This window comes from Phoxinus phoxinus, assembly GCF_949152265.1.
Source record: "Phoxinus phoxinus genome assembly, chromosome: 10".
Classification (NCBI taxonomy): domain Eukaryota; kingdom Metazoa; phylum Chordata; class Actinopteri; order Cypriniformes; family Leuciscidae; genus Phoxinus; species Phoxinus phoxinus.
In genome coordinates, this window is record NC_136885.1 from 23,680,210 (window position 1) to 23,705,415 (window position 25,206).

Consider the following 25,206-nt stretch of genomic DNA (forward strand, 5'->3'; position numbering starts at 1 on the left):
TACTGACAAACACAATGCATCTTAGCTACGTTGTGACATGAAGAACCAGTTAGTAACTACTACATTGATCTAAGTGTAACAGATAGTTACAAACTATATATTTTCACATTCCCGAAAAAGTAATCTGTTTGGGAATTGGTGGTTGTACTCTTTATTGATTCTTGTTAGTGAACCAACATCATTGTTTTGGATTGGACTACACTGGTTCTGCAGTGTGTTTTTAATTCACTAAAAATAACTGACTCAAAAGAGTTATTCATTTGGGAATCAGACAACACTGTTGGTCACACTGTATGTTTCGTGCTGTAGATTGAGTAACAGTGTAGTTTTAACTGAGGTCTACTGTACTGTTATAAAAAAACACACACAATTAAATAAGAAACTCTGAACTATAAATACACAGACAGAAAAGGAGATTAAGTAAAGGAGGAAACACACACTGTATGGCAAACACGCAGACACTGGCCTGTGTAAAGAAACTAGATGCAACAGCATGAATTCAGAAAACATGCCTGTCTGCAGAGTTTCAGGACGGATGTTGTTTTGACAGTCTATCATTTTCTATACTACAGTACCTGCATTCATCTTTCTTCTGACAGGCTTTTTTACTTTATTGTCATCACTATATGTTTTTGGGTCTGGTTTGCCCTTATCAGTAACTTGAGTGACAGCCTAATCCAACCTCTTATACATTTCGGCCCACCTCTCTTGAACAGTTTATTAGCTTAACAATCCTGCATTGCCAACAAGACAAAATGTGGGATGTATTAAAATCGGTTTTATGCAATATGCTAGAGATTTTGGTTGCCTTAGCAACAGCGAATGAGATGACTTCCTTTCTGCACCCAAAAAGAAAAGTGATTACCCTTTAATATAATGCACTAAAGTGATCTGAAAACTAATTAATGGCTTTATTGATCAGGTCAGACCTTACATTGACAACTGCATAATATGTTATTTAAAGCACGGAGGTGAGGCGCTACATGAAGATAAGGCAAATAAAATCAATTACATTTGGAGCCATGTGGGTGGAAAAGACTAAATCAATCCGTCCTCCTGTATTGTTCAGAAAGGAACAGGAACACACACACACACACACACACACGCAAAACTGAAACGCAGACCACAAACAAACACGAGCCTTTGAAGCGAACGTCTAATCAGTTTCAGGATCTCTCCTCTCAGCCAATCAATCGCCAGCCCTCTGCGACTCCGCCCTCAGTGTCTAGACAGCCAGACCTTTGCTGCTCGACTGCATTCTGCAGCGGTGCACACCGCAGAGGTCAGGGAGGTCAAGTCTAGCATGAGCTCAAACCAGACACTTGTTCTCCAGGGGTTCTTCATACCATCCACTCCAATTGAGTAAATCGTTTCTTAAAAGTAGTGATGTTACAAAAATTAGGGCACTATACTTATGTTTTGATGCCATGTAATTATACTGCTATGCACATTTAAGACAAAACTAAACCATGCTAGATTTTACATTTATTTATTTATTAAATGTGAGGGCATTGTTATATAGGTATGGGTGCTTGCTAGAAATATGGGTTATGTGCAACACACTTCTATATTCTGTAAAACAGGTTGCATCTGGGTTCAGGGTTTTCTTACTTTGTGAAGTAAGTATAGAGCTGTTTTACTCAAGAAGATGCTTTAGAAGAGCTACAAAAAATTTAATTAATACTTGTATTCAGCAAGGTTGCATTAAATTGCGACAGTAAAGACCTTTACATTGTTACAAAAGATTGAACACAAAAGAAGATATTTTAAAGAATGTTGGTAACTAGATAGTTGACAGTAGCCATCGATTTTCTAGTTTTTTCAGAAATTCAGCTTTGAATAAATTACATTTTAAAATACATTAAAATAGAAAACATTTATCTTAAATTGTAATAATATTTCACAATATTACTGTCTTTGTTGTTTTTTAAATATAAACTTTTGAATGGATGTGTATTATAGTCAAATTGTTTGATTGACACTGGTTATTATGACGGGTCACCTTCTTCCAGACCTGTGAAGGGTGATTTGGACAACTAAAGATGCTGTAAATAATTAGAGGCCTAAAAGTTTGTGTTTGCAATGTCCTCTAGAAGAGCTGATGCCAAAGTCAAGCTGCAGCGAGCGAGCGAGCGAGAGAGAGAGAGAGAGAGACACGGAGAGAGAGAGACACAGAGAGAGAGAGAGAGAGAGAGAGAGAGAGAGAGAGAGAGAGAGAGAGAGAGAGAGAGAGAGAGAGAGAGAGAGAGAGAGAGAGAGAGAGAGAGAGAGAGAGAGAGAGAGAGAGAGAGAGAGAGAGAGAGAGAGAGAGAGAGAGAGAGAGAGAGAGAGAGAGCTTGGTGCAGAGTGCTGCAGTGTCCTGTATCAGAACAGAGATCAGCTTTGAAGCATTAGAGATAGACAGAGACAGGATTCGAACCCCCACAGCATCAATGGGTTTCTATTCTCACTCAAATCTCAATCTCCATTAAAAGGTTAAATATAGGCACATACAACAAAGTACTAAATAATAACAGCGATGCCAATGATTGATCATAAATCACAATTGCTTGACTGATTTCTTTCTAACTTCAAACATTTCCAACTGATCAAACTACAGTTATTAAACGTCAAAAGGAGCCTAATTTTCCGGAGAGCAGTTGTGTTGTCATTTTTGATGGAAAATAGAGTTCTGACAGATGGCGATTTGTAACACTAGACCAGAAATAATTTCTTTCCAATGAAGACTTGCACAGAAGTTCTGACGGGAGTTCTTCTGATCAGACTTGAACTTTGGAGGCCTTAAATAAAGGATGATTATGTGAGAATTACCAATTACTTTGTGGATAAATGTGACTAAGGAGGTTGTCGGGACATTAAACTTCATCACACCGAACAGGAAAACTCACCTACTAGTCCGCTTTTACAACCTCATCGTGTTTATAATCACACACCACTCTTGCAAAATATTCTAACTCAAACTTTCAGGGAAATGTTTTTTAAATAAAGACTGAAAGCGCTGTTAGAAGCCTAGTGATAGTGATGTCATGCACCAGTGGTGTAGTTCGTTTATAGTCTACGTTTACGTCTACGTTAAATCCTGCTTTTGTCAAAGAACCCAGGGTGATGCTAACTTCCGGGCTGGCATGCAAAAATAAGTCATCACTGCATCAAACATACCATGGTCAATGAGTTCATTGCGACTGCCACTAGGGGGCAAACTGCGGATATTGTCTGCAGATATAAAAAAAAAAGGTCCAAAAATAAAGTAAAAAAGACCAATTAAGCTCTTGCAATGACACAAGCTGAGCGGTAGTTAGTGTCTTTATCTCTGCTCCGCCAGGACTGCAGTTCCCCTCATGCCCCAGCATGCCTCCATCTGTCCCACACCACAGGAGGCCAACCAGGGACCCCAGCCCTATTGGACCATCTCTGCCATATGCCTCTGTTCTGGGATCATCCATAAGGATCGGTCTCAGGACTGCGAGGGGCCGTCTGTCTGAATCCCAAAAAGTGCACCAAAAAATCAGCTAGACAATCACAGAGGATTTGCTATTAAAACATAGACATGTACAGCACCGATTTATGCAAAATAACAATGGTTTATTTGATTACAATGGAGACTAAGTAGAGAACACATAGGTGGCGTGACCTTTTCCATGGATGGATCCATAAGTGTCCGACTGTGATCGCTGCCCGAGGGCCGCTCTTTTTGGCTGCGTGGTCTCCTCTCCAGTCGAAGTATGTTCTGAGGGGGTGCAAGTAATTTTAAGATCCTCCTGGGTGTTCCTTCTCGCACTGATCCGAGTCCAGTTCTGCAGCGCGTCAGATAATGACAGACAGCAGGGTTTGCAGCACAACAGCTGATCCCGGTTCAGCGTGTGCGGCCCCTACCCTAAGCCCTTATGCCACCTGACGTTTCAGTGCCAGAGGCCAGATGATTTGGTTCGCAGCAAGACAGGAAGCTTGGCGTACGATGACTCCGCGTCAGACAGACGGCTCTCAGCGAGACAGGAAGCTTTCTTCCCACAAGCAGTGAGTGTTCCGGTCTGGAGTGGGCTGCTGTCCCAGCGCTCAGCCTCAAATCACTCACACATCAACAGGATAATGCTCCATTTACTGTGCTTACCACTAAAATATACTCAAACCTCTAAGCATGCAACAAAACAAATATGAACATTTCTGGCTGATACCGAAAAGCAGATAATTATTGAAATTTGTTGTGGCTGATTTTAAGATTTTATACTATTTATGTCTAAAAAACAAAACACACAAACAAATCCAATGAAGTTGAGTATCACAATATTCTAATGTATTTTTTTTTTAATTTATATTATTTTGAATTATTTGTTAATGAATAGCTATATTTAACAGTTTTATTCAATATTTTTAAGAATTGTTACAATGATATAATAAAATATTATATGTAACTAAATCGTTTTAATATTGAATGATTTTGTAAAATAATAATATTTTTGTAATAATAAAAATGTGTAAAATGTATTATATAAAATAATACATTCTAAAATTATTTCAAATGTAAAACTTTATTACATTTGAAGAATAAAAGATAAAATTACAGATGACAACAAAGGTATGTACATTTAAAAATGGTAAAAATGAGCTAGCACATTTAAATATCCAGCACCAATACAAATAAACTAAAACAATATGGTAGTGATATATTGTGCGTCCGTCCCTAATAAAAATCCTTGTCATTTAATAATAAATTGTCAATTTATATATAATTTATAATTTATTTATATATTATATATATATATATATATAAATTGATCAACCATTTAAAAGTGCAAAAAACTTTTTTTAATTAAAGGAACTTTTTTTTTCTTCAATTTTGCCCTGTGATGGTCACTCGGCAAGCTTGCTGGGTTACTTGTTATCCGTGGCCAACAAAGTGCGTTGTGTGCAGGCAGACAGGTGCTGATGCACCGCAAGTCCTGTTAAGCTTCTCTCACGCTTTGGACCGATTTATCATTCCTCAGTCCCTGAGCTCCACGCGCCTCCACGACTCACTGTTACACTTGGCCCGATGCCACGGCAGATCCATCAGCCGACACTCTGACACACCTCGCTGTCTGCCTGGAGCGGATGACATCACAGCTGGGACACGAGCTCATTTTTCAGGAGTGGAAAGTGTCCTTCTGTGTCGATAAACGTCATTCAGGGGTAACGCAGAGGAACGGCTCACATTCATAAATACAGAATGAACATGAGGCAACGACCCTTAGAGACAAGCAGGACATGGAGTCGATGACTGAATGCCACAGACAAGAAGTTAGAAGAGAAATAAGCGTCAGATGCCTTCAAGCAACAATAAACGCTCTGTTGGACTCTGGCAGCGTATGACACAATCATGTCTGTGTCTCTCAACTGGGCCAGAACCTGCAGCGCACAGGAAAGGACACAGAGAGTGGAGTCTAAAACTGGGCCGAACACTAGTCACGACAGCCACTGGCAGCACACTCAGTCCAAGTCTGGACAGGGTCAGCTGACAGACACACACACACACACGCAGGCAGACAGACAGACGAGAGGGCACAAACACACTCACAGTCCCCTTCTCGGTCTCACACGCAGAAAACATTAACAACCAATTAATAAAGCTTGGATAATGGGATGTTAACCGCTTTGGACATCGAGAGGTCATTTTAACATTTCAAAATCTTCTTGATACACACGTTAAGAACATTTTCAATCTTTAAGGAGCACAAAAGTGACATGATCAGTAAGTAAATATCAAAGCCTCAATGAGCTAATGTGATATAAAATGAGTGTCTGACAGAAAATGACTATCCATCAAGTCCAAGACAAGCAGTCCATAACTACTGCACATTAAATTAATACATTATTATTACCTCTGAAAGAAAAACCATGGTGAGCCAGGAAAATATGAATATAATATATTTTTCATTTTATTAAAAAATTCTGATTGGATGATTCCAGTGCTTCTACTTCCATCTCATGACTCTCTCTCTCTCTCTCTCTCTCTCTCTCTCTCTCTCTCTCTCTCTCTCTCTCTCTCTCATATATATATATATATATATATATATATATATATATATATATATATATATATATATATATATATATATATATGAAGACTTCAGATGCAAAAGCCTCTAAGTGTCATCTGAAATTTTCTTCTAGAATGATCTTTTTATCAAGCTTGTATGTTTATGTTCAGTTATTTCACTTTAATGGCAATAAAAATGACCTATTAATTGTCATTAAAGTGAAATTACTGAACTTAAATATAAGAACTTGATAAAAATGCTCATTTTAGAAGAAAATTTCAGATGACACTTAGAGGCTTTTGCATCTGAAGTCTTCATATATATTCTAATAATGCTTATAATATTATTATAACTTGTAGTTTTATCCTTAAAAATGTAACTTGGATTGCAAATAATACAATGAATAGTATATAAATAAAAAAAAAGTGATATTATTGATCTTGTAATGCACATTTTTTCGTAGCAGACACTTTAAGCTAAACTACAAAAAATAAAATATTAAAATTATTTGAACAAATATCTAAATTTCATGTCCATCATGTATTAATTTAAGTAGCCATGTAATATTAAAAAAACATAACTAAACTGCCATAAAAAGTATACAAACTAATCAAAATGAATAAAGAAAAACTACTTATATAAATAGAAGTTTTATTATCTTTGGTATTAACTAATTATGTTTTATTAACGTAATGTATTTTTAATAATAATAATAAAAACTAAATGTATCATATAATTATAGCATTTGATAATTAGCTCATTATGGCAGAATAAAGAAGATAGCTCACGCTGTCTGGGCCAAAATGAGCCCTATTATGTCTGGATGAAGAACTGGGTTACATGCAGGGTCCCGTTAAAGCAACCGGCTGTGTTCTCCGTTAACGCACGACCACTTCTCTCTAACATATCTCCGATAAATTATTTGATCTAGCTGAGTATAGAAATATGACAGTCTAGCGCACCGGCCCGATCATTGGCTTGTAGTTGTCTGGCTGCATATGAAGTCAGAGGGTCCCAGCAACTTTTTGTGCCCCAGTCTAAACCCGCTGCGCTCCTCTCTATATCCGCGGGGCCACTGGCACAGCTGGCACCATTACAATACGCACCCATCTGATGCCATCTGCACAAAACCAGACGTACACGAGGAGAATATTAGCTCCTTACCTCTGCAAAGAGGAATCAGGAAATGGCACTATGAGTCCGCGGAGAGCAGAAGCCTGAGCCGTGCTGGCTGCTGATCCGCCGGAGATGACCTGGATTTCACCGCCAGACTCGACGGCGTAAAAATAATCAGGCGCACAGGGGAGTGAAGCTGGCGGCAGGAACACACGATCACTGACGGAGGACAGGCGGAGAGGGCTTTTTTCAAAATAAGAGACTCAACTCAAGCTCGCAATACCAGTCTTCAAAATAAGAGTTTCAGTAAAAAAAAAAAAAAAAAAAAAAAATCTTACTTTATTGATTGCATCGTGAGCTTTGCACCACTTTTTAGATTTTTATGTGAGTTTTGGTAAATTAGCTTAATATTAGTTTGGGGCGTGATTTTAGTTTGAACTTAGATAAACAATACATTTTCTACCATAGCCTACTGTAAAATGAAACGGCTTTATGTTCAGTTTTAATGTCAGTAATAATACATTTTCCTATGATGTTTTTTTCACGCCCGACTTGCATTTAGATATTCTCTCATGTTGAAGCCTGAAGGGCAGCAGTGGTATTAAATGTATTCATATACCGCCCCCTACTGGAATTAACGTAATATATTTTGGGGTTAAAGCCACTATAATGAAAATCCATCTCTATTTTTAAAACACAAACAGAATTTCTATTTTCTTAAAAGATTCAAAATTAAAAAAAAAAACAAATAAGGATTTTTATTTATTTATTATTAAGATGGTTGTTATATGCACGGTGACATGATTTTGTTCTTATTGATTTAACCAGATATTCCATTTCCATTTTGAGTGTAGTTTTATTACTATTTATATACCAATATAATATATTTATATTTTGTATTAGCTTTTTTCTATTTTCAGTTTCATTTTAACTTTAGTTTTAGTATTTGCATGTTTTTATAATTTTTAATAGATTCATTTACATTCATTTGTATTTTTTTATGTAGCTGAATAAAAGTATTAATTTCCTTTTAAAAAATCTTACTGACGCCAAACTTTTTTATTAAATGATTATTATTTAAATATATTAATATAAAATTAAAGATAAATTATATAAATAGAATTATAACTGATTTATTTGTATTTCAGTTTGTTTAATTTTAGTACTTCAAATTAACTTTATTTCAAAGCTACATCACTAATTTTTCAAGACTAGTTTTTCATTAAATATTTATTTCAACTATTTCAATTACCGAATTTTTGAACAGTTTTGGTTAACTATTACAACACTAGCCATTGATAAGTGTATTTTGATTTAAGGCTTTATTGCATGTTGGAAATGATGGTTTTACTGTTCAGTGAGTCCTCATCTGTAATTGGTCAGCATACCGTTGATTTTTCATAAATACTTAGCAGCGCATGGGACAGTCATCCAGAAAATTATGTATGGAAAATAAAACAAAATTCACTACTGCACTCAACAACACACAGAAGACCAGAAACAAAAGGAAAAGGACGATTCTAAGGGCCCTGATCCGACAAGGGGCCCTTTCGGCAGCATCAGGGGGTAAAAAAAAAAAAAAAACTCAATTGACTTCACAGGGTCAAACAAGGAAACATGACTCAAAATTATTTTTTTAATTCAGTCATAGCTTTATTTTACCTCTAGGTGGCACAAGGCCCAAATATACAACACTCTCCCTCTCAGTCCTAGGGAGAAGCGTGAGAGTCTGCAATGCAAAACCAGACTCATCAAACCCAGATTTTGCGAATGCAGTCCCAACTCAAGTTCTACTGTGCAAAACAGAGTCTTTAGAAACAGCTCAACTTCTATGATTCTACAACCAGAACTAGAGCGGAATCTAGATTTGTGTGGTCTGGCTGTAGAGCTCGGGCTTGTCAATGAAACACAGATATACTAGATACAGTGTAAGAGCGTCTCTTTTCCTCCAGAGACGTTTAAAGCTCAAAGCGGCCCCCAGATTCAGAATCCCCCTCTCAGCATCCAGTCACCGGCCCACTATGATCTCGAAGAGATCCACTCGTAATGACTCCAATGCGGTCCAGCTCATCTGTTAAATAAATCCGGAGCCCTCCTCACGGTACCCGTGATCTACCGTGCAGCTTAACGTGAGGGTCAGTGAGTAGTGAAGGGGGGCCCATGAGACTCCATTAGTGTACAAGTCTGTGCTGGTGTGTTTCTCGGGGCGTCACATGCGTCATCGTGTCCTTTTGCTAGGGCTAATGCGGCCGTGCCTGTCCCAACATCTTCAGCCTGGCCTGGTCAATCACATCCAGCAGGTTCTTGGCATCTACGGCGAGTGCATGCGCAGCTGTTAGCATCTGTTTCTTGTAGTCCTGCTGCAGGCTGGTCATAACGTACTGCTGGGCCAACTTCATCTTATTTATCAGCTCCGCCAGGTCTGAATTTAGAAGCTTCTGAGCCATTTCGATCTGAAGAGGAAGAACGGGAGTAACGGTTAGGCAAGGCAAGGCAAGGCAGGAAGAACATTGAGAATAAGAGTATTTTTTTTAAGGTTGGTTTGTGAATGAGTTTACCTCTCTGTGCGTGTGAGCTGGTAATAAGGGTATCGTCTCATCCACAGTGGCCAGCAGTGTTCTCAGTGCCAATCCTACTTCCTGAAACACACAGATTCATGGTGAGAATGTTGAAAGTGCAAAAATGAATAATGGCTCATCTTAAAGGGGTGGTTGATTATGATTTCACCTTTCTAACTTTAGTTAGTGTGTAATGTTGCCGTGTGAGCATACACAACTTCTGCAAAGTTACAATGCTCAAAGTTCAAAGCAAAACGAGATACGCTTTTTAAGGACAACAACAAACAGCTGGTAGGGACTATATGACATTCCTCCCGGGTTAGTGACATCACCAACCCTAAAATGTACATGAACCCCGCCCCTGGAACACGATTTATAGATTATCAAGACAGAATATGCTAATCAATGACTAGAAGATAACTACACATAACACTTAACTCTTGAAGCTCCGCCCTCTGTGCCGGGAGCAGCAGCTCATTTGCATTTAAAGGGACAGGCACAAAACGGTCCGTTTTTGCTCACCCTCAAAAAGTGACAACTTTAACATGCTATGTAAAAATATCTGTGGGGTATTGTGAGCTAAAACTTCACATACACACTCTGGGGACATCAGAAATGTATTTTACATCTTGTGAAAAGAGCATTATACCACCTCTTTAAAACAAGTTCTGCCATTAAATTCTACTAACATTTTGCCATTATTTGCTCTTTATTTAAAGATCATGTCGTTTTTAAACCCGTATGCTCAATGCAACGGCAGTTTATAGTGGCCACAGGCAGTCAAGCTCCTAAAAGGACAAAAAACAACAACATAAAAGTGTTCCATACAAAGTCTTTTAAAGTAATATGATAGAATTGTAAGAAAGAAATGTCTTTATTCACTGATAATCTTCACCTATGATTTAGCTTTAATTTATTTTTCATTTCAGTTAATTTTAGTATTTTCAGTTTGAACTCAGTTAGTTGCCAAGGCAACATTTTAAATTTTTGTTTAAAGCTCCTCTATGCCATTTTAAAGATTCCTGATTTTGCTTTGGGTATTCTCTTACAACAGGTTTACATGCATCCAAGGTCAAGAAACACTGAGAAAAGAGATGCTGCAATATATGAAACAGTATCTGAAACGGTTGAATAAAGGAGTCAGTCTCTTAAAGTTTTTTGAGACTTCCCTCCTTTTTGAGATCCTCCTCTGCTCTGATTGGTCAGATGGCCCAGTCTGTTGTGATTGGTGGACCGCTTACAGGGTATGTTGGAAACGAAACACCCATTGCCATATCTGAATTTCTGCTCCAGAGGCTTCCTCAGCACTTGCATACACAGTGAAACGAACAGCAACGACAGCGTCGGTTTTACCTTATCAATATGAACGCGGGTCCTCGTCCATCGGAAGTGCATGCAAAGTGGATCTGCTTTCACAGCTCAGAAAGCAGCATCTTCTCAACCGGTCAACAACAAGAGCCAAACTCTTCGAGGCATCAGCCACAACTACAATGTTTGAGAGCGGCTCAAAGTAGATGATGTACACGGACAGCCAATGAAAAGCCAGTGATACAAACCTACGCAGGTTCTTGCCGGAAGTAAGAATGGAATTACTGACGGCTCGTTTCAGGCAGTTCAGAATCGGTTCTTCTTTTTGGGAGACAATAACTCCATTTGTCATGGACTTTGATCTTTGAAACTTTGCAGATCAGTTACATTCACAAACAACAGACATACAATACGCATGAAAGGTAATATTCGAAAAAAGCATAATAGAGGCTATATAATAATAATTTTGAGTGTTTTATCTTATATTTATATTTTAGCTTTATTTAATGTTTATTTCAATTACCAAAAACAACTAGTTCTGACACTGGTTGCGAGGAACTTGACTGCACCATAGATGCCTATTTTTTTGTCACCGTTTTTGTGTGTTCCAGTGAAATACGCGTTTAAAATGAGAAAATTATGACAAAAATGTTAATTTTTAGATAAAATATCCCTTTAGGATAATCTCTTTGGACAACAAATGACATATTCAGTGACCCTAAAGTATACAGGTCAAACTCGAAAAATTTGAATGTTCATTTATTTCAGTAATTCAACTTAAAAGGTGAAACTAATATATTATATAGACTCATTACATGTGAAGTGAGATATTTCAAGCCTTTATTTGTTATAATTTTGATGATTATGGCTTACAGCTATGAAAACCTTTTTAAAATATTCTAATTTTGAATTTGGGGCTTTCATAAGCTATAAGCCATAATCATCAAAATTATAACAAATAAAGGCTTGAAATATTTCAAGCCAAATAAAGGCTTTTAAGTTGAATTACTGAAAGAAATGAAATTTTGCACGATATTCTAATATTTCTAGTTTCACCTGTACATATCTAGTTTGTACTATTTCTTAGGTTGTGTCATACCTTCACCATGGGCACGTATTCTTCAGGGGGAGCTGGCTGGATTTTACTGGACATCTCAATCACAGCCTTCACCAGCCCGGTCACATTTTCATAGACCTTATCGTTGGACCGATCTAAGTTCGCTGTTGGGGGTGGGTTGATCTCCTGAGGCTGAATCTAATGACAAATACATGATGCATTAATGAAGATTATTTCATTACAAGTATTTAAGTACATAAACAAAGGATTTTAGATTAAGGTCGTGTTGTCTAATTCTTGTTACTGGACATAAGTGATAATGAAATGTGTTATGGTTGACACTAGATGGCAATATATAAGCAACTACTGGAGACCAAACTATAAAACAATATTGAGCTGATTGGCTATCCATCCTTGCTTTTAATACAAAATATGATACGACAACAAAAAGAATGAATACAAAAAGTCCCCCATCTTAAATATATAGAGATCAGAGACACATTTAGTTTAGATTTTAAACAACCAAGTGATCTCAAACTGTGCACACATCCCTGAAGAATTTCAAGAATTGAAAAAGATTGCACTACAAGCACATTATTAAAATCACAGCTTATTTAAAAAAGCAAAGGACATGCATAGTGATCCATACAGCCAATGTAATTCAGTTTAGTGGATAATTAAGTTATGATTCGAAATGATATGGTTGAGTAATGACATAGCAACTGGTTAAAGGGGGCATAAACACAGACAGAAACATAACACTGAGTCTACAGGTGGTCTTACCCTCCAGGGCTACCAGTGCAAAAACAGTGCAACAGAGGAAGGGCAGAGGCACAGAGCAACAGAATAGTGTGTAGAGAGAGAGAGAGAGAAAAAAAAGAAAGAGATTAATAAATATCACTTTACAAATACATGCTGCAAATGAAAGAAAGAGAAACGTGCTTGGAGTTACGGAAATTGTTCTGTTTTGTAATCCAACCTCATGAAAACGTTTAGATTTTTACATTTAAAAACCCGATAAAATCTAAATTACAGTTTTGTGTCTACATTTTTTAGCAAATATAGAAATGTAAAATTCACTGTCTTGTTTATATATTGACAAATCGTCTTCTACTTCAAATGTTTTGTCCAATCAAATGCTCTGACTAGCAAAAAGTAGGCGGCTACATCCTGATTGTGGAACCACTAAACCCTATTAGCCATTAAAAAAAGAATACAGGACGAGCCTTTCAATATTCCCCATCCAAACTTGCTGTTTAAACTGAAAATACAACACAAAATCAACACTAGAAAGAAAACCGGGCTCATTTGAGTGTTATTAAGGGACCTTAAATAAATATTTTTTTTGACCAAACACACCCATAGGTAAAACTCCTAAAAACTATAAAAATGGAGAAACAGATTGCAATTATACATGCATTGTTTCTAATTATATTTTCCATGCCGCATTGCATTTCTGCTGTTGCTTGCGAGACCCCCTGCACGCTGACCCACAGCATCAGGGAAAACGCGCTGGAATGGAAACTGTGCAGGGATCTTTTTATGAGAGACCCCGCAGAGCAATTGTGTGCGTGTGTATGTGAAAGGGGTTTTCAGGAATGAGGATGATTTTAATGAGGCTTGGCAAACGGCATCTGTTGGCATGTTAGCTGCTCCTGAAGGCGTCCCGCAAGTACAGATGCTAATCTTACCAGCCTCCCAGTGTGTGTTTGGTGGAATTTCAAACTTTGTGGTTTAAAAACAGCAAGCAGTGATTACTGTAAAGTTCCACAAGCACAATGCTCATGAGTTTCTCACTGGTAGTTCTGGTACCTTCACGCCTTCATTGTAGCTCTCTGTAGGGTTGAGTCCGGAGACTCCTGCTGGATGGCTGGGAGCTCCGGGCCGAGGAGGCTTTTTAGGAGGAGCTGCGTGCTCTGAGGACGACAAGAAACAGTTAAGTCTGGAACTCAATCTGCTCTTTTATATAAGTGCAGCATTGAAAGCAACAACATCAGATGGAAGTCATTTTCAAGTGGACCAGATTTACATTTTCATACAAATCCATTGCCATTTATAAACCATCTGCACTCAGAAACACTTAGCAAAATATCTACATTACAGTGTGCAAGAGATTTTTTTTTCTTTTTGAAAGAAAATAACTTTTATTTCATTATTATTTTGATCAAAAGTGACTGTAAAGCTATTTATAATGTTACAGATTTCTATTTCAAATAAATGCTGTTCTATTCATAAAACAGTCCTGAAAAAAATGTATCAACTATTTTCAGCTTTAATAATAAGAAATGTTTCTTAAGCAACATATCAGCATTTTAGAATGATTTCTGAAGGAGCATGTGACCATGAAGACTACTGAAAATTCAGCTTTGCCATCACAGGAATAAATTATATGTTGAAAGAGAAATCAAGCAAGTCGGAACTTAAAATTGTAACAATATTTCACAATATCACTACTTTTTTTCTTTACTGTATTATGATCATGCAGCCTTGGTGAGCATCTTTTCAAAAAGATTTAAAAAATAATCTAAATTACATATTACATGAAAAAAGAACTGGCATATAACTTACCTGCTTTCCCAATAGGTTGATAGATGTGCTGGTTTCCAGTCTGCAAACAAAACAAAAAACAGTTACAACAGTTAAAAATATGCAGGAGCCAAGACAGACTGTGCCATGTGTGTTGTTGTGGTCTGGGTGGGGAGTAGCCTGGATGCCTGGCATGCCAACACACACACACACATACACACACACACCCACATCTGCCAAGACCACAGAGAATCAAAGAGGACAGCCCAATGGGACGGGATAGACATTCAAAACCACTGCAGAAGACAAACAAACTCTAGAGCAGCTGTGGAGTTCTGCTCTTCTAGATCCACATCATGACACGCATGAAACGCATTCAAAAACTAGTAAACATCTGTGGTAGTTTTGTATTAACATCAGAAGTGGGAGGGCAGAGCAGATTGGGTTTCTCGAGTGTCCACTGCTGCATGTTTCCTCACAAAAGGACCCTTGTCCTTGGTCTCCCATTTATCCCAATTAAATTTTTTTTGATAGATATCCAACTATGATAGACACTTCAGACCCTTAAAATGTATTTAAAAAAACAAAACAAACAATGGCGAAATGAATGCATATATCAGTGGAGACCAAAAATGTCTCATTCATATATATATATATATATATATATATATATATATATATATATATATATATAGTCATTACAAATTATATTATCACCATTTTAACAAATAAAAAAATAAACAGGAGTTTGAGAATGTCTCAGTTCTTAAGCTGCATGAACACCTCAAGCTTGTCTCAAACCTGAAGAACATCTGACTGTACAAAAAGTCACATAATCAATGTCAAAAAATGTATCGATCAGTAACTTACAGTAGAAAAATCATAACCTTAATTTACATCAGAATTATTCTTCGTCTCAAATCTTTAAAACTGGAAACAAATTTTTGAATTTCAAAATGAGATTTTACATGTTACAATTGGTCAAAAGTAATCTAAAAGTAGTCTGATTATGTTATGCCTAAAATGTGTAATGTAATGGATTACGTTACTAAAAATTTCTGTCCTGGAATTTGGAACCAGTAACGGACTACAGTTTGTAAGTAATCTAGCCAGTTGTATATCATAGAGTTACATAATCTTCACATACAATCTTTCAGTCTCCTGAAAACAATTTAAGTGAAATTCCTGTGCATGTACAGAATTCCCCCACAGCGAGTGAGTTGACGCCCATATACAAAATAATTTACGGCAGATGTCCATGAGTGGGAACACCACTATTTAACATGATCTGATCAGATGATTAACTCTCGCATTAACTCCTGCTTGAGAGATATGGCTACTATGAACTGCTGTTGCATGGAAAGAGTACACATATTTTACATTTTGTATTCATGCATGTAAAAAAAGGCTTAATGGGTTTAATGAACCATCCCTTTAACCTTAAATTAACTTTATATTTCATTATGTTTATAAAGATTTACACTACCATTCAAAAGTTTGGGTTCAGATATTTTATTGAAAGTCTCTTATGCTCACCAAGGCTGCATTTATTTGACTAAAAATACAGTAAAATCAGTGTGAAATATTATTACAGTTACAAAGTATTAGAATAGTACAACTGTTTTCTATTTTAATACAATTTTAAATGTAATTTATTATTGTGAGGGATTCTTCAGTCACATGACTCTACAGAAATCATTCTAATATGCTGATTTGATTAATAAAAAGTTCAATAGTAAACCATCAATGCATTCTTGTTCAATTCAATGCATCCTTGCTAAATAAAAGTATTAATATTTATTTATTTTTAAAAAGAGATACTTACTGACCTCAAACTTTCGAACGGTGTAGTATTTCAACAAAAAGAAAGAAAATGAAGAAACTCACTGGTCCCTGAAGGCTTCCATCATCATGGTCAATGCTTCCTCTGGAACTTCTCCCATCAGGCTTCTGCCACACACACACACACACAGGAGAAAGAAGGTCAAACTTGACACCTCGTTCAACAAATTAATGTCTGTCACATGTATTGTGCTACTTCACACCACGTCCTGACCTGGAACGACACAACAAGATTCCAGCGAGACGTAATTTGCATGTCCACAATGAAAATGACATTGCTGCACGGCACAGTAACAGCCAATAAGAACACATTTGATGTTTAAAATACAGTTATAAGTGTGATCTCACAGAAATGTAATTGTGGGCAAAACATGATGCTACAAAAATAATGTCTCACATGTTCAATCATTTCATTGCGTATAAATCACATCATATGTATTGCACATATACCATATATCTGTTCCTACTCCTTAAAATGACAATGATAAAGCATCCATAAATCAAATGAATATAAACCAATCAGACTCATTTAAAGCACTTTGACAACAAGTCCATGACAGTTCAAGATTAAAGATGAAATAATAACAGTGTAAAATCTGCACACTTCAAGCTTTACTGAAACGCCACCCTCCCTTCCAATTTTTCCAAGTTTACCGTACCAGTTTTCCGAAGCAGGATTTAAAGACCTGCATCTTCCTGTCTGTTCCAGTGAGTGTTTCTCTCTGGCGTTTCTTAAGCATGGAGCAGAGCACAGAGTGGATCTCCATTAAGCAAGCGTGTGTGTGTGTGGGATAAGTCAGAGTGTGTGTGTGGAGTGACTCGTCTCCTGAAAGTGAGACATATTAAACGCACACACTGACTCACTCGCAGTCGACGAGCCTCAACTCAACGAAGCCAAGCCCTTTTCTGCTCTACTACTCCTCCTCTCTCTCATTCCCTAGCTCAGTGTTTTCTCTCTTCCCCTCCCATTATTCCTCATGCACATTCACGTATAACATCTGTGAAGAGATGAAAACTTCCTGTGATCAGTAATTTAACTTTCAGCAGATGCAGGTCAGGTTGAGTTTACCCGTCTCATGCCTCAGTGCCAACAAAACCCTTCATTACTGAGGAATTCCTGAAAACGGCACCTGTATCAAACGGCCCTGGATCAAAAACTCATTCTTACACTCACAGCATCAAAAAAATAATTAATGGGCATGCAAATAGTTTTTAACCATCCTAAGCTTTTTGAAAAAAAGGTCACACATTGGCTGTAAGAGTCAAAAACTGTTAGAGTGAAACCTTTTTAATGATTTTTTTTTTCTTTTCTTATTCGCTTTTAGGTCATTTAGATTTTGTTTAGGTCTTATTTATGTGTAAAATTGTCATTATTTGCTAATGATGGAACACAAAAGACAAATTGAGACTGCTCTTTTCCACACAATGGCTGCCAAGCTCCAATAAATAAATAAATAAAATAAACAGCATCATAATAGGTGCCGTGCCATACAACTCACGCACTACATACAAAAATATTTATTGACTAATAATCTTTCAATTCACTGACCTGGTTATTTGAGAAACACTGCTTCAGTGAGTTACGAATCAGTCAGATTCATGAACAAATCATTCTTTTGAGCCAGTTCTTTTCAATAGGCCGATTCATTCTGAGTGGATTGTTGACAAACTGGAATGATTCGGTTCTTGAGCTCAAACTTATTGACTCACATTGAAAATGTTGGTCTGTTCATCGCACAATTCTATCGCTTGACTTCAAAAGATTTGGCATAAAATGAACGAATCATACAGACTATGTTTTCCATATGGAAAAGAGCAGCATGATTCTTCAAAATATCTCCTTTTGCGTTCCATTGGCAAAACACAGTTTATGCGTTTAGAAAAACGCAAGGATAAACAAATACTTTTTTGCTGAACTAATCCTTTAAAGAGCTGACATTTCATTTCAACAGAAGTTGTTTGTGAGGAAAAGTAATAGTTTGAGCAGAAGAATGAATGTTGTTTGCTGTGGTGGAGCTCTGAATGCCCTTTTTAGTTGGTACAGGAAGCTACGAGAGTTTTTTTCTGTGAGACAGACTGAACATAATGACACAGTGAAGATACAAATGACGGAGACTGAAAGCCAAAACTTGCCATACCACAAACGCACACAAATATTCACAGACAAACGTGTGCGGATAAAAACATACAAACACACACATTTTACTGCAACAATAACACTCCACAGAGTCATTCCTTATTCATATTCTTTCTGTAATTCTTCAAGAATGCAAATTATTTGGAAAAAAAACGAGGTTGTGAAATTGTGAGGATCATTCACAACCGTTTACAAATAAATAGCGCAGGAAACCGCAATTGGTGGACACACTTATTCTCAAACAAACATGAAAATGACTGTTTTGGAATATCATACCATTGCTGCAGCTATAAATAAACATCATGATGATTCACTACTAAAATGCTTTTAGGAAGAAGTGAAAACTAACGCCCATGTAATTCAGCTAAGCAGGGGAGAAAGGAGAGGTAATAGGGAATAAGATGAGCAGATACATGTGAGGAGGTGAAGGTGAGTGGGATCAGTACCAGCAGTCTCTCCTCCTGCTCTAACCAGCGCTGATCGTCCTCCATCTGCTGCTGCTGCAGTAACAACTGCTCCTCCATCAGCTGAGACAGACCACAGCGCAGAGCCACACCATCCTGAAAAGCACACAACTCATGAGCAAAAGCTAATAAAGATGATAATAAATATATGACATCTAAAATCAAACTGGCAATGCAGTCTTGTTAAAGTAGCTGCTTTAGCACATTTACCACTGCTTGGCAAAGTTTTGCAAAACAAAATCCAATCATTTCAATAGGAATCTGAGCGATAATGAGTTTCACATTAAGATTGCCTTCTGTGTGAGCTGTGCCTTATACTGTACATCCCTATGTGACCACCAATGGACCTTTTCTGCTAATAATACTACTGCTAATAATAATATATAATAAATAAAAACCTTTTAGGTCATGCAGACCAAGCGAAGTGCATGAGAGGTGCAAGTTGCATAAGCAATAACAATAAAACAATTATTTCTCTAGTCGCAATGCAATTTTCCTAATTTATGAAGGACACTCAGTGCAACCTTCGAATTTGGCCCAAATAAGTTACCTTAAAAGGCCTTAAACATTGGTTGTAGATGTTTAAAACTGTCTTCACATTGGGAGCGTCTCAATGATGCCTAAAATGGTGTTTATGTTGGCAGCTCATTCGGTTTTGAAACAGAGCTTAGATTTCAGTACTGAGAAAACATGCAGCTTTCCCTCGTTCTCTTCTAACCTCCATGCTGGGGTTCCACATGTGATCCTGAGTAGTTCTGCGATGGTTCCAGCTGTCGTGGTGATCAAGTCCAGTCCCTGCGGCCTGGGGAGGGTACATCACGCCGGGCACGGGAAGCAAGCCGTGTGGCCCAGAGTGCCCTGCCATCTACATCATGCCAAATGCACATATAAAGCAAACTTTTATTCATCATAAACATTCCGGGGTTAGAACAGTAGCACAACGCAGTATTTCATCGCTAACCGGCTGTAATTCAACTAGTTGTCTAATGCATCCTCCACAATCTGAACCAACTCAAATCATTCTTAGTGAATTCACCCCTTGGTTTTGTACCTGGTAATGATTGTGCTGGCCAATGTGCTGAGGACTAGGGTAGAACCCTTCACTGGAACGGGGACTTGGATAACCAGGTCGACTGGGCTGTAAACACACACACAACTATGTTAATGTACTAGCACATCTTGACGGGTCAGGTTAAGGTTAGGAGATGCTGTTAAAATCAGTCCACCGGACGCACACAAAATTCTTGTGCATTTTGTGTGGATGAAGCTGTTGAAAAGAAACAATTAAAACAGTCAAAAATAAAACGCAAGCAGTTAGTTAAACGTTAACACAATGCATGTGTTATGTTATTGTAGTTGCACAATACATGGGAGAAGGACCGGGCGGGTATAAAATATTAGAAGGAAAGGATTGAAGAATGAATGCTGATTGAAAGGAGGCGGTCCTCATCCAAATGGGATACCAACTAGGATACTCTGAGTTCAGCTGCGGGTGGCAAAAAAAGGAGATGGACTGATCTACCTTATAAACCCGTTCATAGAGAGAGTCGACTGACCACAGCTCCAGATGAGCAAAGGAGGAAACACAAGGAGAAAAAGGGGTGACAACACAGTAACATACACTAAACGGACAGTAAAGGGTCAAAAATTGGGGGGCACATGAACACTGCCACGAGAGAGGTGGGATATATTGTCTTTAAACCAAAAAAATATGTTTATCATTAATCTGCTTTAAGAACCAACTTTCTTTTGTTAAGAATGATGTTTTGGGGATGTGGAAGGGTTGAGAGCCTTATTACTCATAACTGTTCTGTCTGCATTTATGAAAATAAAGCCAAATATAAAGTTTGAGATTACACAAGCACACACGTCTATGGCATGTTAATCCTTCATTTGAATACAATTGTTAAACATCTTGTCTGGCACACAATTTAGTTTACATGCACTGAAGAGGCAACATGCAGTTTTCCACAGCTTTATCTGGAAAAAATATCTGAAGCTAGCATTCTTTCCACTTGTTTTTAGCCTTGATCAAAAGATGTTGCTCAAATAGTGGTTGTATAACAGTTAAGTTGAAGCCTAAAAGTCACTACACTCACTGGGGGTCACAGTAAAGAGCAGTCAAGACACTAAATGTGCTTATTGTATGTGCACTTTAAAAGCTCGATTGTAACTCAGCTTTGTCCAACATGTACTGTATGTATACAGATACACGTAAACCAGAAAGTACTTAATAAACTCCCTCCGAAAGAAAAAGATGACACGCAATGTGCATTTAATCCTTAATATATCCAAGAGTCCAACAGTCAGGTTCTGGAAATTAAAATCACATTCATTGATTTTTAACAATAACCTATAAACTTTTAAAGACAGACATACTGTGAGCTATGAGGTTGTTAATTAATGCCATATGCTTTTGTTAAAACCATCAGCCCACATTATTTCAACTTATTACACGGCTCTGTGGAATACTCGATTCTGATTGGTCAATCGCGCCATCCAGCGGTATGTTATTCCTTGATAACAATAGCTAAAAACCGATAACACAGGCTCATCCGGGTTACTGAAGTGAGCAGCGCTATACACTTCCAAGGAACAGTTTTTCTTTGTGGAAGTTTTGCGTTTGGTGAGCTAATAAAATATTAAAACTTAGTCAAATCAATATTTTGTGTACAGTTATTATCGAGGACTCACTCTCTCGTTTCATACAAACGCAGCTGCTGCCATTACACGACTATTGTTTTGTACACTGTTGGATTATAAGATACAAACAGATACGATTTAAAAACAGTTTCATTTCAAATCAATCTCTCTCATCCCCATAATTATTTATGTGGCGAAATGCTGTGTAATAAGTGGTATGACTGTGTAGAGTATCCCTTAAACGTCCGTCTAGTTTGAACTTGCCGGTCTAGCAACTGCTCTCTCCGCAGAAGCTTTGCGTTTAAAGACCTAATGAAATATGTTGTGCCTAATTATTTACTTATGTGACAAGTGGCCGTGTAATAAGCGGGATAATGTACATCCAGCTGGTTGTTATCTCAGAATAAACCCCTTCAGGCTGATGCAAGAGCCCTCTGCTTCGGGGTCCTGATCACTCTGTCTGTGTTTATTCTATAACAACCAGCTGGATGTACATTACCCCTTACTTATTTTTTGAATTGTGTTTAACAATGACATTTCTGGTGAAAAACTACAAGCAAAAAAAAAAACTGCGGCAAAAGCTTTTTTTAGTACAATCCACTCCCATGAAGCAAAGCAAATGATGTAGTAAGTAACTACTTAAATATTTGTACATGTATGCATAATTTGCAACATGTTGCGACTAACCTCATAGCTGGTTGGTTTGGTTCATGGCTAATAACTAACAATTTTTTTTTTAAATCCATATGGGGGAAAAAAAATTTAAGGGAAATTACTTCCAGAACCAAGGCCGGTGAAAAAGTGAGACTCTATTGCACATTGTCTTATTCACTTGGTCATCAAATGACGAGTTTTGCTTGACTATGCAAAAACCCTTGATTATATACTGATTATATACAGTTATATATTGCAGTCAACATTGCTGACTCTAATGCACTAAACCCTTTACTGCTTTTTACCACTACAACATCTAAACCGCAGCTAAAAAGGCATGCACCTACAAAAGCACCTGTGCTATTGAAGAAACCACAGTAAAACCCCGGGATACCCTGCTAACAGCCCTAGCACACCTGCCTGTGAGAATCTGTAGGGCACGTGGGTCAGGCTCAGCTGTTGCATGGAGGGATAGTAGGGGTCGAAGAAAGCAGGCTGAGTGGCATTGGGGGACACACAGGGGCTCCTCCTGGACCCCTGGGGAAACAGCAGGGAGCAGTGCAGCGGTAACGGCTGAAGCAGAAGCGAGGTCTGAGTCTGCGGGAACGGCTGGGGTTGTACGCTAAGCTGTTGTGTATTAGCATGGCACTGAGTGCGAGTGTTTTGCTGTAGCGTTTGCTGCATGTGTGGTGATCGGTTAATGATGGGTTTGTCACATGGACCCAAAGGAGAGGCAGACGACTCGGGCTGGCGGAAGCAAAGGGAGATCTGGGAACCGAAGGGTTGCTGTGGAGGGTGAGAAGCAGCAGACGCAGACAGACAGTCCATACTGAAGCTGTGCTGGAGGGGGCGTCTGCGGGAGGGCTACACATACACACACACACAATGAAAGATGAGCTAACCAACACAAGGAAACAGGGCACAAACAGAAAGGATGACAAAAGCAGAAATATAGTGAGACATGATATGGGTGAAAGCAGATTCATTCTGGTCATTAGCACAGCGGCAGGTGTGACCAGTCAACACAAAAACAGACATCAGCACCTGGACAGGATGATTGACAGGTCTGACAGGGAGATAGGGGGTTTGAAAGTAAGAGTATGAAGTGCTTTAAGCCACACACAGAGCGAATGGAAAGATCAGCCTGGCCCATCAATCACCATAATGTGAGCAGCACCGGACAGGGAAGGATTTAAAACCCTGTCAAAAAGCAGATGGACTAACAATATTAATCAAAACAATAAAAACTTCAATTGTACTGACACGCACTACCGTTCAAATGTTTGAGGTCGGTAAGATTTCTTGATGTTTTTGAAAAAGTATCTTATACTCACCAATATTTCCATCATAAAAAGGCTTAATTTTTTGGACTAAATGTTGTATAGTTTATTGATCAACCAAAGGGTGATTGACTTAATAAAAAATTGAGATTAAAACACTTTAATAGCAGACAAGGAAAGATCACAACATGTCTAATCATATTTATTTTCATATTAAGCTTGTTGAAGAGATGAAGATGAAGAGAGAAGTGAAGACAGATAACACCATGTGAAGAAGCATTTTTGCATATGGGAAGCATATGTACTACACAGTGGGGTCCAAAAGCCTGAGACCACAGTGAATATCTGTGATTCAAAATCTAATCAAAATATTGAAATATCAGGAAATATTCACATATAAATATTTAAAGATTTAAATTCTGCACTATTTTTAGGACACTAATTAAACAAGCAAATAAACCAGATGCTATGCTAATAATATACTTTGTGTTGCGGTCTCAGATGTTCAGACCCTACTGTATGTAACCGCAACAAATGAAAAACTAGAAAGGTACTGTGTATCCAAGATACAGTGATGTTTCATGACAGAAGACGTGACCTGGCATTGGAGAGCTGAGATTACAGAAGGTCTGGGAAATTGCTGGCTAACTATACACACATACAATAATGAATCAATCACTGCAGGAAATATATTTTTAGTCTTTTTCTTGCATAAATCTTAAAAATGCATCTTGTCCTGTAAAAATGTTTAAACGATACACTGACACTCTTGTCTAACACTTTTTTGCTGCTAAATAAAATGTTGAATAATATTGTAAGCGAAACAGTCAAAGTTTTCATGGGGAAAAATTACTCTTTCTTTCACAAAAAAAAAGAAAAAAAAAAGACCTGGTTTACGTTAAAAAAACACACATATATACTACAACTCCTAACAAGCCACCATGTGCTAGGGTGACAAATGGTGACACGCTGTTAACCTTAGTAATAAATCTGCTGTTCCAGATGAACTCAGGCTGCCATAAATGTAAAAAACACATGAACAATCCAATGAATTTAAAACAAAATTTTCTTGTTGCATTCTTAGCCAGTTGCACATTAATTAGGACATTGTAAATCAGCTTGTTTAACATAAGAAATAGCCCAGCGCTGTTACTTACTTTGGGTGGCGCCTCGTCCGGCCCTCCGGAGTCCCAGGACACGGGGACTTGTCTCCTCATCTCCATACGGCTGCGCTCCTCCTGCTGAGCCTTCTCATCCGAGAGGATTGTACTGCACAAACACCGGTGTAAAACACTATCAAACATCAACATCTTTCTTCTAAAACGATGAGACCTAAATATAGATCCTCGAGTTTGAAAAGTAATAAAGCTCTTTAGTACAAATGTGAATGTAAGTTAATTTCCCCACAAACTAGCATTCCTATAAATAAGAATGAGTTCAAGAGGAAGACATTTCCAATTTTATGCAACTGATTGAAAGGTGGAGTCACACTATCATCACAAACGAGTCAGTGTAAGATCCCAACCCACACATGGTCGACTACCAGGGAAAATGGAAACGCTATTTCACAATCAAATACGTCACGACAAGCTCAAGTAATGTCAAAC

General features: G+C 37.8%; 2 protein-coding genes across 26 annotated transcripts in view; both read right to left on the bottom strand.

The window, feature by feature from the left end:
- Positions 1 to 7,400, bottom strand: part of ldlrad4b (low density lipoprotein receptor class A domain containing 4b) — a 47,192-nt gene extending 39,792 nt beyond the window's left edge. Inside the window, exon 1 of the mRNA XM_079626565.1 lies at positions 7,179 to 7,400. The gene's annotated coding sequence lies outside the window, so the exon portion shown is untranslated. The remainder of the gene's footprint in view (positions 1 to 7,178) is intronic.
- A 1,353-nt stretch (positions 7,401 to 8,753) lies between these two features.
- The window catches only part of ptk2ab (protein tyrosine kinase 2ab), a 76,473-nt gene continuing 60,020 nt past the window's right edge, over positions 8,754 to 25,206 (bottom strand). For 15 of the 25 annotated variants that reach the window (XM_079626137.1, XM_079626135.1, XM_079626130.1 and 12 more), the window contains 10 exons: positions 24,757 to 24,868; positions 20,074 to 20,160; positions 19,741 to 19,887; positions 19,005 to 19,118; positions 16,467 to 16,529; positions 14,622 to 14,661; positions 13,866 to 13,969; positions 12,096 to 12,251; positions 9,689 to 9,769; positions 8,759 to 9,583 (listed from right to left, as the gene is read on the bottom strand). In XM_079626137.1, coding sequence (XP_079482263.1) covers positions 9,371 to 9,583; positions 9,689 to 9,769; positions 12,096 to 12,251; positions 13,866 to 13,969; positions 14,622 to 14,661; positions 16,467 to 16,529; positions 19,005 to 19,118; positions 19,741 to 19,887; positions 20,074 to 20,160; positions 24,757 to 24,868 — 1,117 coding nt within the window. In that variant the 3' untranslated portion in view covers positions 8,759 to 9,370. Of the gene's footprint in view, positions 9,584 to 9,688; positions 9,770 to 12,095; positions 12,252 to 13,850; positions 13,970 to 14,621; positions 14,662 to 16,466; positions 16,530 to 19,004; positions 19,119 to 19,740; positions 19,888 to 20,073; positions 20,161 to 22,739; positions 23,184 to 24,756; positions 24,869 to 25,206 lie in introns of all 25 variants that reach the window. The other 10 variants (XM_079626117.1, XM_079626140.1, XM_079626139.1 and 7 more) reach the window with 4 other exon arrangements.